General features: G+C 37.4%; 1 protein-coding gene across 1 annotated transcript; it reads left to right on the forward strand.

Moving 5' to 3' along the window:
• Window positions 1-10,858: 10,858 nt before the first annotated feature.
• Window positions 10,859-11,290, forward strand: LOC147523637 (uncharacterized). Its single transcript, XM_086571720.1, has one exon. The coding sequence runs from the start codon at window positions 10,859-10,861 to the stop codon at window positions 11,288-11,290; it is 432 nt and encodes a 143-aa protein (XP_086427846.1).
• Window positions 11,291-15,071: the final 3,781 nt, after the last annotated feature.

Here is a 15,071-nt window from a genome sequence, read left to right on the forward strand (position 1 = left end):
CCAACAGTGTGAAGAAACAAAGCCACTTGCTCTTCGACAGTGACATGTCTACTATCGAATAGACCATAACCACGCAAACGAGTGCACAATTGACGAAATATTCCTCGTCTCATCCTTAGTTGCTCATGACAAAATCTATTAGTGGTAGTATACATCCTACCCAACACAGTTGCCCATATAGAATCCCAATTTCTAAGAGGAGCTCTAATAAGAGCGGGGGGAGCCTTACGCCTAAGCCTAGGCCTATACGTCCCTATATACCTTCTCCTATACTACCATGTCATCATAATATGACCCATCATAATAATAAGAAGAGTCGCAACTAGTCTACTCTCACGTTCTGTTCTCATTCTACAAAAACTCAAATAGAAAAAACCATTTAACAGAAAGTTCATCAACTAGAGACAACAAATCAACAAACATTTAAATTCACTCAATGGTTATTGACATTAAAAAAAAAAAGTACAAGAAAGTCGAGACAATCAACATAGTAATAATAGTTAAAACACCAACATAGTAATAATATCCAAAATATCAACATAGTAATATCCAAAATAATTTAGCACTCCCAAATACAAACAAGTTTGATTTTCAAAACATGACCACCCCAAGATAGACCAAAGCCTCACAACCCTGCTTGGTCAAGTTTCCCTTCTTTCTTCATTATTTTTAACTTTGACCGGACATTGTCAGATACAAGAGTCATATTTAGTCATCGATTTATTTCATTAGCAATTCGCTTCAAGCTCTCTATCTTCCACCCATTAATGGCAATATAAGTGTTCCTTCCCCCACTAGAAGCCTCCTCCAACAACACCTCAATCAAGATCGCTTCCATATTGGCATTCCATCTAACTCGGGAATTATCACTCATTAGATTAACACCACCACTTGCCATACCTAGTTTGAAACAAATGTCGATGTCGATGGGGCTTCTTGTGGTAATCCTGGCCCTTCAGGCTATGGTGTGTGCTTTAGAAATTATGAATGTGTGTTCCTAGCGTGTCTTTGCAGGAATATTGGTCATCAAACGAATTTCATAGCTGAATGTTTAGCAATTCTAGAGGCGGTGGAGTATGCTATTAAGAGAAATTGGAGGAAGGTATGGGTGGAGTCAGACTCGACATCTGCGGTTAATGCTTTTGGAACTTCAAGTGTACCTTGGTGTATGAAGCAGAGATGGCAGAGATGCATAAATCTTTTAGATTACTGCAAAATTGACTCCGTTTGGAGAGAAGCCAATTTCACAGCCAGATCAATTGGCAAAGTACTTTCGGTCGGTTGCAAGACAATGATCAAGTTGTTTTTATTGTAAAACCCCCATGGATAACCAAATGGGAGGTTCCAGAACATGTTTATTATAGGTTTTGTTAAGTTCTTATAGTGCTACTGTGTGAGTAGACTGTAAGTAACTCCTCATGTACTCTCCCCCCCCACAACCACCTTTATCAATACAAATTTTTGCTTACTGAGAAAAAAAAAAAAAATAGTTTGAAACAAATAATAAAAAAAATAACATACTTCATTTAGGTTTTCTCACAGGACATATCTCTGAAAAAATCACATACTTGTGAAGGATGTGGCTTGAGGTTGCCAAATAAATCTAGAAAGAAAATTAAGGGTTCTCTTCCAAAAGGCATTTTTTGTAAACATTGTTCTAGAGTATGTAAACTTCACTTAAGGTGATTACTTGTGATGTGTTAATGGTATATTTCCCTGCCAACTCCTCAAATGAAAAGTGGTGATAGAAGTTCAAGCAGGACATAAAAAAATTCCTTAAGTTGGTATTTTCAAATAAATCAGTTCAAGCTATCATTGATAAGGTATGTATTGTTCTCTTTTAACCATCTTAAATTCTTTATACACCTTTTTATCACACTATTCTTAATTATAGTACTTCATATTTGTGAAGACATTTGAGGAAGCAGATTCAAAAGGTGATGGGAAAATTGACTTGGAGGAATGGAGAGACTTCGTTACTCGAAATTCAACATTCATGAGAAATCTAACCATCCCTTATTTGAAGTAATTCTCTAACCTTTGATTGTAGTTTCTATAACATGCTTAAAACAACCTAATATTTGAGGCATTTATGCGGTGAACTATCCAAAGTTTCTTGTGTTGTACATGCTTGTCTACAATATGTTAGTAGTATACTAAAAAGCAATGCTTTGAGTATAAGTGCGAGATTGATAGGGTTATATACTAAAATCATTACTTTTGTATTAACTCTAATTCTTTATATTTTGAATGAGAATCATATGGGCAAATGTTATGCATATTATATATGTTATTAGTTATATGCATGTGTCTAATACTTTATGTTGTAGATGATATGGTGTGAACACACAGAATATCATATCATCAGTACCTTATAAAGTATAAGTAATCGTTCACAACCTAGATGGATTTGGACAAACCATTGGTACGGTTGTAATATAATATGATATTAGTCTATCTTGACTATAGGATTACACTAGTACACTTTGTGTGTATTGAACATGACCAAGTGAGGTTGTTTTTTCTTATACTGACTATATAAGAGAACAAATGCATCTGTTATTATGGATGCTTGTCCTCATAATCTGGATATAATAACGGGCACTTACATGCATTGTACATTGCTTTAAATCATCAATGAGTGAGATTCATATGTGAATCAACAAACTCGATGGATTGGGTAATGACATTGTATATAAGGTGTGCTGTTGATTATAGAAGGAATCTGTGTCCCGCAAGAAGTTGGGTTGATGATGTCCCCTTGAGGAGCTCAAAAGATTGTCATGTAAACCCCGCGCAGTGGATTTATTCGACATGACAATGAGGTTGAGTGGTACTACTCAAGGACATAAGAAGTTGATTAATGTAGTTGTCAGTAACTTGACTTAATCAATGGACATTCGATATCTTAAACACGGGGATATCAACGAGCATATAATATGGAGCCCATAAACGCTGAAACGTAATTTGGGATTAGGGTGGTAGTGCAACAATGACCTTTAGTGGAATAAGCCATTTGTTGACGGACTTGGGCCGTGTGTTCTGGGCGAATTACATGGGAAGCCCAAGCCTGTCAGGAGGCCCAACCCTAATTTCTCCTCATGGTCCTTGTTGTAGCCTATAAATAGAATACTTTCTCTCTGGCCGAAATTGACTATTCACTGGTTCTAAAAAAGAGGCAAGAAAAGTAGATTTAAAATTCGTTTATGATCTTGAGAGAAAGAAGGGGGTTGGTAGATCGTTGTCCACACAACGTCCAATCTATTCTAAAGGAATACAACAGAAGATCAAGGGATTTTTGGATTTGATAAAGCTTGGATTATCAGAATTATCTAAATCGGATTCAAATGTATGTTTTATATTCAAAATCGTGAGAACCCCATTGATTCCGCTGCGCGTAGGTTCTCGCGGTTTGTAGAAATATTCGTTCTGAAATAACGATTCCTACACAATACTGATTATTATTATTATTATTTTCAATAATCCTACTAATAGTCCAAATGTATAACATGATTATAAATTATCATCCAATAGTTCTAAACAAACCATATCAAGAGTTTTAAACAAATCTAGCAACAATACCATAATTAATTACAAAAAATAGTCCAAAATCGAATTTGTACCTGACACAAAGAACTAGCAACCTTCTTCAATTTATGATTGGAACCAACAAACAAAAAGAAAAATAAAAAATTAGATGCTATCGGCTATATATATAACCCCTAGCGAGAAAATAACCCCTATTTTCCCAATCGGCAAAAGATTTTTTTTTTTTGGGAGGATCCAATTTTCTCGGTGTCTCACGGGAAAATCATATTTTCCGGACAAATAAAGATTATGTTTGCCAGCTCCTATTTTGGCAAACAAACACGGGCAAATCACTGTTTAAGTGGGAAAATAGGATTTGCCAGCCCGGTTTTTTGCCACTAAACAAACATAGCCTAAGGTGTGCAAAGGAAAGACACAACAAACTGGAAGGTCAAAAAGTTGCTCAAGATAAAGATTAGTATCTGTTGATATAAATTGGCCCGTCCACCCTACCAGTTTCTGATTAAATCTCTCGGATTCCCAAATGGCCTTGGATCATACTCCAGGAAATTAAAAGTGGTTTACCATTTAAAAGTTCAAATGTTAAAATAAGAAGTACAATAAAATAAAATTAAGCACTGTCAGTTTCAATTGTCAAATTTTATCAACTCTCATAGGAGTTGAATATTCATTTTCTTTTACTCTAAAGATAATCCCACTATCAAATTTAAATGATTCAATAGTTTCTTGAATTATCCGAAGAGGACCAAAACAACAGCAATCATGGCAAAACCATCCCACATTAGATTATTTAAAATACGGAAAATTAAATAACTGGACGTTTACTATTTATTATTGCCAAAACCACCAGTTGACCAGGGTCAGAAGATTTTAATATCTTTTAGGACGTGCACAGTGTCAAAGTGGTTTTAGTTGACTTTTACTATTCTAGTGCAAGTACTAAACTGCCCTTTCTCTCAGTTTGTATCTACTGAATCCACAAAAGATCTCTCTCCTCTACTCCTCTCTGTTATGAAGGGACTACAGTTGAATTCCGATTCCCGATCATGTCAACTTAAGGCCAACCCATTCCCGCTGAATTTTCCCTCTCTTTATCCCGCCCTTTTTTCTCTCCCAATTCTCACTGCAACAAGACCCACAGACTTTGCTATTTAATGCAGAGAAGTCGGTCTTTAGTTTAGTTGATCTGTAGCTCATCATTTTCTGTACCCTTTTATGTTTCTTTTAGCCTATTTATTGTTCTTCAGTTTTTTTTTGGGTTTATGTCTTTAGTTCATACCTTTTGAACTTTTGTAGTTGTCGTTCTAATTACCTTTAATTATCGTGTATCTTTTAGCCTATTTTGTGGTTGTCATATTGTAATGTCTGTGGTGGATTTTGAATTTGAAAATGACCTTGAATCTTATAGGAGGAAGGAGGGTAGAGTTAGGGTAAACAGAATGTGGAGATGGCTTGTTGAGATAGGGACATTTGATGAATACTGGCTGGTAGGTAAGAGTTATGAAAAGATTGTTTGTATGGTGAACAGTAACGGTGCGAGTCAGCTTAGCTGTTTACTGAAATGAGAGGCCCAGGCGCGCTCTAATTGTGCTTAAATAGAGGGCATGCACGCTCTTCACTTTGACATACAGAAGCTACTTTTAATACTCCCCCTCAAGTTGGAGAGTGAATGTTAAGAACACCCAATTCTGAGGAAGGTGTCCTTGCTGAGAGGTTAAGTGAAGGTTTCAACAACTTGAGCTGAGGAAGGAACGAACTTAGGAGAGAGTAACTTGGCCTGTATCTTGTCGCGTAAGAAATGATAGTCCAATTCGATGTGCTTCATTCGTTCATGGAAAACTGGATTCTAAGAGATATGGAGGGCAGCCTGATTGTCACAGAACATGGTCATCGGAGAGGAGTGAGAGATGCCTAAGTCATGTAGAAGATACTTTAACCATTGAAGTTCACATGCAAGGGTAGCCATGGATCGATATTCAGCTTCAGCAAAAGAACGGGATGTAGTGCTCTATTTCTTTGTTTTCCAGGAGATAACTAGGGGTAGAACCAAGAAAAGTGCAATAACCACTAGTAGAACGACAAGTGACAAGGCAACCATCCCAATTAGAGTCACAGAAGCCAGAGATATGTAAAGAACTAGTTGCGGATAAGAGAATCCCTTTGTTGATCGAACCTTTAAGGTAGCGGAGTATACGATGAGAAACATCTAGATGTGGAGTCCGTGGGGACTGCATGAAACAGCTGAGATAATTAACAGAATAAGTGATATCTGGTTGTGTAACTGTGAGATATAGGAGATGCCCAATCAAGTGACGATAGATAGTAGGATCCTGAAGTAATGTGCCATCATTGGCATTGAGGTTGATGTTTTGTTCCATAGGGAACTCAGAAATACGACCACCAGTGGTACCACAATCAGATAGAATGTCCAAAAGACATTTGTGCTGTGTAAGAAATAATCCTTCTTTGGATCAAGCTACCTCAATACCCAAGAAATATTTAAGACGTTTCAAGTCCTTGATATAGAACTTTGCTTCTAAAAATTGGTTCAAGTTCTGAATGAGAGATGGATTGTTGCTTGCGATTAGAATGTCGTCCACATAAACAAGAACAAATGTAGAATTATAACCACGAATATTAGTGAACATAGAATAATCAGACTTAGATTGAGTGAAGCCGACATTGACAAGAGTGGTAGATAGTTTGGCAAACCATTGCCGAGAAGCCTGCTTGAGTCATATAAGGACTTATTGAGGCGACATATCCTGTGCTCCCCCTGTTTGGCGAAGCCAGGAGGTAAGGTCATGTAGACAGTTTCATCCAAATCACCTTGGAGAAAGGCATTGTGGACATCTAACTGATGAAGGGACCAATGTCTGATAGCAACAATGGAGAGAAGTAATCGAACAGTGACTAATTTAGCAACGGGAGCAAAAGTGTCATGATAGTCTTGTCCTTCAATCTGATTGTAACCATTGGCAACAATATGAACTTTGTAACGCACAATAGAGCCATCTGCATGATATTTAATCTTGAATATCCTTTACAACCAATAGGCTTAAGATGAGGGGATAACGGAACAAGAGTCCATGTGTTATTCTGTTCCAAAGCTGCAATTTCAGTTGACATAGTAGCTTTCCATTCTGGAATTTTGACAGCTTGAGAAAAAGATGTAGAAACAATTGAAGAAGACACTTTAGACAAAAAACACTTTATGACAAGTAGAAAAATTAGTGTCAGAAACATAGAAAGCCATAGGATATGGAGTGGAAGACCATATTATCTTAGAGTCCGATTGGATGAGGTTGGTCGAACAAGGGACTGTAGGTGCCTTGGTGAGAGTAGGGCAGTGGTAATCTTTGATGAGAAGTGGTGGGTGGTTTCGCACTCTAGTAGATCGAGGTAAGGTAAGAGGGTTGAGTTGTGGTGGCTGAGGGGGTTCCAAAATTGCAGGTGACGGAGCTAACTGAGGTGGAAGATTGTCAGGAGGGAGGGCGCATGCGCGCTTTTACTACTGGAGCTACATGAGAGGATTGAATGTCGAAAGTTTCATTGTCTGGGATGGGTAAGGGATAAACAGGAAGATGTGATGGTGGGGAAGATAAATATTGATAGGAGAATACATTCTCATGAAAAATCATGTCACGGGAAGTAAAACTTTTTTTGGAAGATAGATCATAAATACGATAGCCTTTATGAGCATAAGGATAACCAATGAAGATGTCAGGTTTATCTCGGTGATCACACTTATTTTTAATGGAAGTGTTGTGAACAAAATATAAACAACCAAAAATACGAAGATGGGCAAGAGTGGAAGGTGTTGTAAACAAAAGCTCATGAGGTGATTTGTCATTTAACAAGGGGCTAGAAATTTTGTTAATAAGATAGCCTGCGGTGAGAATGCATTCACCCTAGAAGGATAATGGGATCGGAGATGAGCTTGAAAATGTAATGCTCGTGCAATGTTGAGTAAGTAACGATGTTTTCTTTCAACAACAACATTTTGTTGGGGAGTAGCAACGCAATTACATTGGTGGATAACCCCATGTTTGGAACAAAGTTGTTGCATGTTATGGGATATACATTCAGATCTATTGTCGGATCAAAGGACTTGGATTTCATGAAAATGGTCATCAATGTTGCTATGGCCAGATATGAGTGAATGTATTGTAGAATGAAATTGAGTATGATGAACCATGGCAAAAAAAGATTGTAAATGCATGACAGTTTCAGATTTGACAATCATAAGATAAATCTATGTAGCACGACTAAAATCATCGACAATTGTTAAGAAAAAGCGAGCATTGGAATAGGATGGTAAATGAAAAGGACCCCAAATATCACAATGAATCATTTGAAAATGTATAATAGTTTTTATTGAACTATTAGAAAAAGATAAACATGTTTGTTTAGCTTGCGGACATACATTGCAAGTAGCATTATTGGAACAAGAAATAAAAAGAAACTGCTTAGCTAAAATCTGCAAAGGAGTGGAAGAGAGATGTCCTAAGCGATAATGCCATAAATTATTGGCGATGAAGTTGTGGGATGAGCAAACGGAAGCTAGTTGGAGATGGTAGAGTCCCCTATTAAGCCGTCCCAATCTAATCTTCTTCTTCAATAACTGGTCCTGAAAAAGGCAAGAATCATTAGTGAACGTGACAGAGATAGGGTGGGATTTGACTAGTTCACTAATGGAAAGCAAGTTAAAATGAAAAGTGGGAACAAAGAATGTGTATATGATGAGTTCATATAGAAAGCTAAGGAACGTGCATCGGTGTTGTTGGTGATCCCTTCAAGAAAGGTGTTGAACAAGGTCCTCAGATCGATTCTAAGCAATTTGAGAAGATTTTGCAGTACATACATTCAATCTGGAGTTGATAGTGGGGCTACCCTTGAATCTGGTGGTGAAAGATTTGGTTCAAAGGGATTTTATATACATCCTACTGTTTTCTCGAAAGTCCAGGTATCATTTCAGCATTTACCTTAACAGGTTTAATCAATATCGAAAATAAAATCAGAGCTCACGTGAATGTTTATTCATCTTCATAATAGGATGATATGCCTATAGTGAAGGATGAAATCTTTGGCCCAGTGCAGACAATATTGAAATTTAAGTAAGCTATGAATCATTTCATATATCTTGCAGACGAATTATTCTTACGTTTGCACTAATAATGTTTTGATATCATTGACAGAGTCCTTAGTGAGGTGATAAAACGAGCAAACAACTCTCACTATGGCCTAGCTGCAGGAGTATTCACCAAGAGCCTCGACACTGCCAACACTTTGACTCGTGCATTGAAAGTTGGAACTGTCTGGGTGAATTGCTTTCATATTTTTGACGCAACTATTCCTTTTGGTGGGCACAAAATGAGTGACCATGGCAGAGAAAAGGGAATCTATAGCCTCACGGACTACTTGCAAGTAAAAACGGTTGTTACCCCTTTAAAGAATCTGGCGTGGTTGTAATACTTGTTTAATTATCTTGCTTCCTTGTTAGGGAGCAAACAAATAATGAAGAAAACAACTTACCATTCTCAAATACTTGTTCCAATTGATTGTAACTGAATCTTCGACCTAGTTTGATGTTTAAAATAATGATATGGCTATGTATATATTCTTTAAAACACATTATCATTTTCCTAAGGTATGCTGGAAATTGCGAATGTATCTATTGTCATTTACAGTAGCTGCATTGTGCTAACGGTATTGCTAATAGTTATGTGTAACAGATGATCGAATGTATTAATCTGATAATCCGTGAGCGAAACTAACTTTTGTGTTAAGGTAGCATAAAAATAGATGGACGTGTCTGACCCCTTTCTTCTTCTTCTCCTTAAGTTCTTATTTCCCTATTTCTCTCACTCCCCCCTAACGATTTCTCTCTTATTCTTCATCAACTGTCATTTTTTTAGCTTGAATTCTCCGTCTTCTTCTTCCTACATACAATACAACCGTTTCCGTCTTCTCACTAGGCTAACGCCCCACTGTTACTAGTTTTTCTACTATAAAAGAATGCTTCAACATCTTTGTTATATTGCAGATGTTGGAGCATAGTACAAAATATTGCGAGATATCGTGATATATTACGATAAATATCGAGATTTCAATAAAAGATATATAACTATTATGATATGCTTAGAGATATATAAAATTGCAAATATTGGTGATATTTTGACGACATTAGCGATATTTGAGGATATTTAATTAGCGATATTTGGCGATATTTTGTGTAGGTAATAATTTTATGTAATATTTACCATTATATTTCAAATCTTTAATATATAGAAAAATGTGGGGGGTGAGTAACAGTGTTTTGGTGTATGTCCCAGGGACAATTTGGTAATTTCTTTAATATATAGAAAAATGTGGGGTGAGTAACAGTGTTTTGGTGTACGTCCCAGGGACAATTTGGTAATTTTCAGATTTTTTTTTTTTTTTTGAGGGGTAAAATAGTAATTTAATGTTTATATATTTTTTAAAAACTCAGTGGAGCCCACGTGGATACCATGTGCACAGTGGCTAGTAAATATAAATTATATATTATGATATATCAAGAAATATCCACGATATTTGCATATGAAACAATGTGAAATATCCCCAAAGAAGAGGATATATCCACGATACATATCTATAAATCAGTAATCGATATTTTGCCATATCATGATATTTTGTACTATGTATTGGAGTATATAGTGCAAGACAGCTTGTTAGTTATTAATGGTGGCTACTAAAGGGTGATTTGTTTTTTAGGGGCATAACTGACTTTTCATATAATATTAGGAAAAGATGGAAAAAATACAATCGGCAGCTAGGGTTTTGAGTGTAGAGAAAGGAGGTACAACAGTGAAGGAGGGTAATCCTAGTACACCTACTAGTGATTATGACGTGGATGAGTTAGATGCTATGGTTAACAAAAAGTATATATGGTGAAGGTTCTATTGAGAAACTTCTAAGGAAAAGAATGTTGCGGATTCATGAGGAATTACAACAAGGTGAGTCATGAGATGAGGTTATCAGTAATGCTAGTGATAAGCAAGCAGTACTAAGGCCATCAGAACCTCAGGTAGAGGAAAAAGCAGAAGACGGATTAGGAGGAAACAAACCTAGATCCGAAATTTTAGGGAATCAAGAAAACCCTAAAAAATCATCGTGGGCTGACATTCTTGGCCGCAACTCAGTGGGAAAAAAGGAATTGAAATATATACCACCAACTATGGTGGATGGAAGGGCTGTGGTTCATGTGAAATCTAATTAGTTTGCACATGCGAAAAAGAAGTACGAGAAGCTCATAGTCGGTAGTTTCATGGGGAAGAAACCTGGTTTCATGTATGTAAAAGACATAGTAACCAGGGCATGGAGGTTGAAAAACAAATTCATCATGAAAACGTATGGAGATAACATGTTCACTTTTGAATTTGAATCTGAGGAAGATAGACTTGTTGTGTTAGATATAGGGAGCTTTCACATAGCGAGTCAGTTGTTTGTGGTGAGGCCTTGGAAGTTGTTCGTGGAAGTAGATTCGAGGGAGTTAACAACTATACCTATTTGGATAATAATGAAGAATTTTCCTTTGGAGATGTGGAAGTCTGAGGGTTTCAGTCAGGTGGCAAGTGCGGTTGGGGTGCCTATGTTTACCGATAAACCTACAGAGGATATGACAAGGACTACATATGCGCGAATATATGTTGAAATCGATGTGGACTGTAAATATCAAAGTGAGGTTCCAGTGGTGTGATAGATCAGGTGAGAGCAATCAAGATTCCTATTGAATATAACTGGAAGCCACCCCTTTGTCCGAGTTGCAAGGTATTTGGCATAGCGATGGCAAGTGCCCAAAGGCAATCAAGGAGAGTAAGGAGATAAGTCCGCAAGTGTGGCTGCAAAAGAAACAAGAGAAACAAAGCATGGAGAAGCCATTACAAGAGCAGAACTTGGAAGGCCAGGAAGTTGTGGTAGTTGATGCTTCAGAAAAAGAAAAAGAAAATGAAGGATGGGAATCACCGACCAGGAAGCATTCAATAAGAGCGAGACCTGAACATTGAATGGTGAGTCCATCACGTCAAGTTGAGGAAGAAGGTCATACAAGTGGAGGTAAAAGTTCGAAATTAAATGGGTCTGACTAGAGTGTTAGTAAGGAACCCCTAACTAACAAGAATAAGCATATTGAAAACCCGAGAACTCAAGGTACTGGAGCGAAGGAGGGGATGAATAGTGGGACTCAAGGAGCAGCGTTAAAACCAGCTACTGGGAACACTAGTTATGCATCTAAAACTAGTAATAAAGACTAATCAAGGTCCAACATCTTAACTTCTCATAAACATAAATGATGAATACAGCTTGTTGGAATATGAGAGGTATGAATATGGAGTTTAAACAGTGTGAAGTGAAGGATATGATTAGGAAATTCGACATAAGCTTGTTTGGTCTTGTGGAAACAAAGGTGAAACAAGAGAACATGGAGGCTATTATCAATAACATATGCCCAGGTGATAAGAGCCCAAAACTGTAGTTTTAACCCTGTAATAGACATACTTTTAGACCAATTATGTGAGTAATAATTAAGAGTTAACACTGATTACGTGTTTTTATGCATTTCAGGCTTCAAAGTCCATTATGTGCATAAATGTGCCACTTTAGCGAGATAAAGGAGCAAAGGTCGGTTACTAAGGAGTTCTGTGATTAAAGGCCAAGATTTCAAGAAGACAAAGCCTTTCTAAATCCCGGTCAAAAGCTGAAAAGTCGACGCTGGTAGAAAAAGACACAAAAGTCGTGAGAACTTCAAGACCATATCTTTGGACTCAGACCTCGGAATGGGGCCTACCTTATGTCAAAACGATCGGCTCGGAAAGAGATTTCCAATGGTCTAAGCTGTGATCCAATCAGAGGAGCAAAATTGGACGAAAAGTCTATTGAAGCCAACTGCAGCTGAGGAGGCCTTTTTGGACTGAAAGAATTGGGTTTTGGGCCTGATTCTCTGGCCCAAAACATGGCTCCAAGCCCATGCACGATTTTTGGATTTGAAAGTATAAAAACAAAAGCTTAGCTCTTTGTTAATGGTAGATAGTTAATGGTAGATAGCTTAGAATAGAAAGTAGCCATTAGAATAGCTTCTAGATCTAGATTTAATTGTTTTAATTAAGTTTAATTTCAAATCCAATTCTTGTTTTAGATTAAACTATTAGAATCATTACTCTTAATTAGTTTGATTAATAAAATAGCTAGTTGTTAAATTTCGATTCTTGTCATTTACATTTGTGTTAGATCTGATTCATTTACTACTTGTTATTCAATTCTTAGTTATTAATTAGATTTTAATTATTATTTAATTTAGATTAGTAAATTTCAATTCTTTATATCATGTTTAGTTTAACTTTAATCGAAATGATTATGTAATGATTCTCGGCTAAACCTCCATTAGAGGGGGTTGAGAAGCCTTGATGAAAGCTTGATTCCGACTATTGTAGAATCGTCGTAATTTCCTTTCCATTCTAGAAACGATTAGTTCACCATGAGAATGGGTTTAATCGTTCACATGCTAGTTATGAATTGGTAGGAATGCCATGTGTAATTAGGGATTAGGAAGAACCAATTGTTCTGCGCAAGGGCGATTCAATTCGGATTACTGACGATTAAATGCGTTAATAGGATTAAGTCGAGTTAAGGTGGAATCAATCCCCCTCTAACTCCTTATCATCGAATAAACGTAGCATTCCCTTAGTTATTTTGATAACCGGCTAGTTGCATCTTGTGGGTAGTTGCATCGTAGTCTAGTTGCCTTTTCGTAAATCTCTCATTAGACCTTAAGTAGAGTAATTATACGTGATAACACAAATCTTGAAGGACTAGGAGTGGAACGAATCACTCTACTCCACTATATCTCATATGATTGAGAGTAGAAATCTTTGATAAGCATATAAGCATCATAAGCTAGTTTTAGTTTACTTACGTTTTGAGTTTCATCGTTCATTTCGTAGGTAAGCTAATTATTTTACGTTTATCAAATGGCGTCGCTGCCATCTTAGTTGCACTTTCGCATTGTTTTCGTGTAGTGTAAGTACTTTTTCTTAAAAGTCCCATTTCACCCACCCACCCGTGTTTGATTCATCTTACCGTGGCTTTCCGTTTCATCGTTGAAAAATTTCAGCGAAATTACACTTGAATAGCGCCAAGGAGCGAGAAGGAGCGCTTACCTATAGCTGAACAACACGACCCCAGCCCCATATGGAGCGACCACTAAAAAAACTACTATAATTTGAAAATTACCGGAGCGACACGCCTTCTATCGAAGCCAGCCCCGCTTTTGTTAATTTTCGAATTCTACGGTTTTGACTCGAACTTTGATTTTTCAAATTTTTCAGTGTTCTAACCTCGTTATATACACCGAACACGCGTAAACAAGACGCTATTCATAAGCGAAGCAAGGACCTTGTCAGGTATTCCTTTCTTCCACACCTCGCATCCCCTGTTAGAGGTTTATACTAGTATATCAGAATTGTTTGGAGTGTTGATGTGTTTAGCTAAATTTGGTTTTAGCCTTGTATGAGATTAAGGTCTGGCCGAACAAAAACACAGAACGTAATTACAAAACAACGTCAACAAACAAGTCTATCTAGTATACCACCCACTACACCTCTAGCTACTAGCTATTTCACACACATCACCTAACACAATGCCCGACGAAGAAGAAACTCCTCTCTCTGACTTCTACAAAGCCTTGAGCGATAGCCCCAAATCTTGCATCGTTCTAGCAGACCTAGTGGGGGATTTCCGAATCCCCCCAAATATTTTTAATTTGTTACCCGTTTTTCATGGATTAGACCATGAAAAACCTTATCAGCACATGCGTAGGATTGAACAAGTCCTAACAACATTCCACCATCCTACGGTTGGTGTGGAACAAATTAAACTCAGGGTATTCCCTTTCACCTTAGCCGATAAGGCGGCGTCTTGGTTAACGCCCAAACGCCTAATTCTCGTGGACTCATGGGCTAAACTTGTTCAGCTGTTTATGGAACATTTTTACCCACCCCCAAAGGACGGACGAGATGCTTTCCAAGATTCATTTCTTTTCGACAAAATCCTCATGAATCATTTTCGAGGCTTGGAATCGTTCACCGATCTCCTTATAGAATGTCCATATCATAACTTAGCGAAAGACACGTTGGTTCGTGCCTTTTTCAAAGGACTTCTACACCACCATAAAGAAGTCCTAGACATAATGAATGGGGGTAGTTTCTTAAGCAAAGGAGCCTCGGAGGCTTATAAATTTTTAGAGGATCAAACTAAGCGAAATAACAACTGGGGGTAGTGATGATATCCACCGCTCCGCTAGTTCTTCTAATACAGTTAAGGCCGCCGGATATGTTTGAAATTAAACACGATTCCGAGCTTAAAACTCTAATCGAATCACTCACTAAAAAGGTAGAGGCCATTTCTGTTCAACAAAAGCCTATCCCCGTCATGAATGTAAATTCAAATCCATGTAGTTTCTGTTGGAGCCCTGAGCATCCCGACTC

The sequence above is a fragment of the Coptis chinensis genome, chromosome 1 (genome assembly GCF_015680905.1).
Source record: "Coptis chinensis isolate HL-2020 chromosome 1, ASM1568090v1, whole genome shotgun sequence".
NCBI classification, from domain to species: domain Eukaryota; kingdom Viridiplantae; phylum Streptophyta; class Magnoliopsida; order Ranunculales; family Ranunculaceae; genus Coptis; species Coptis chinensis.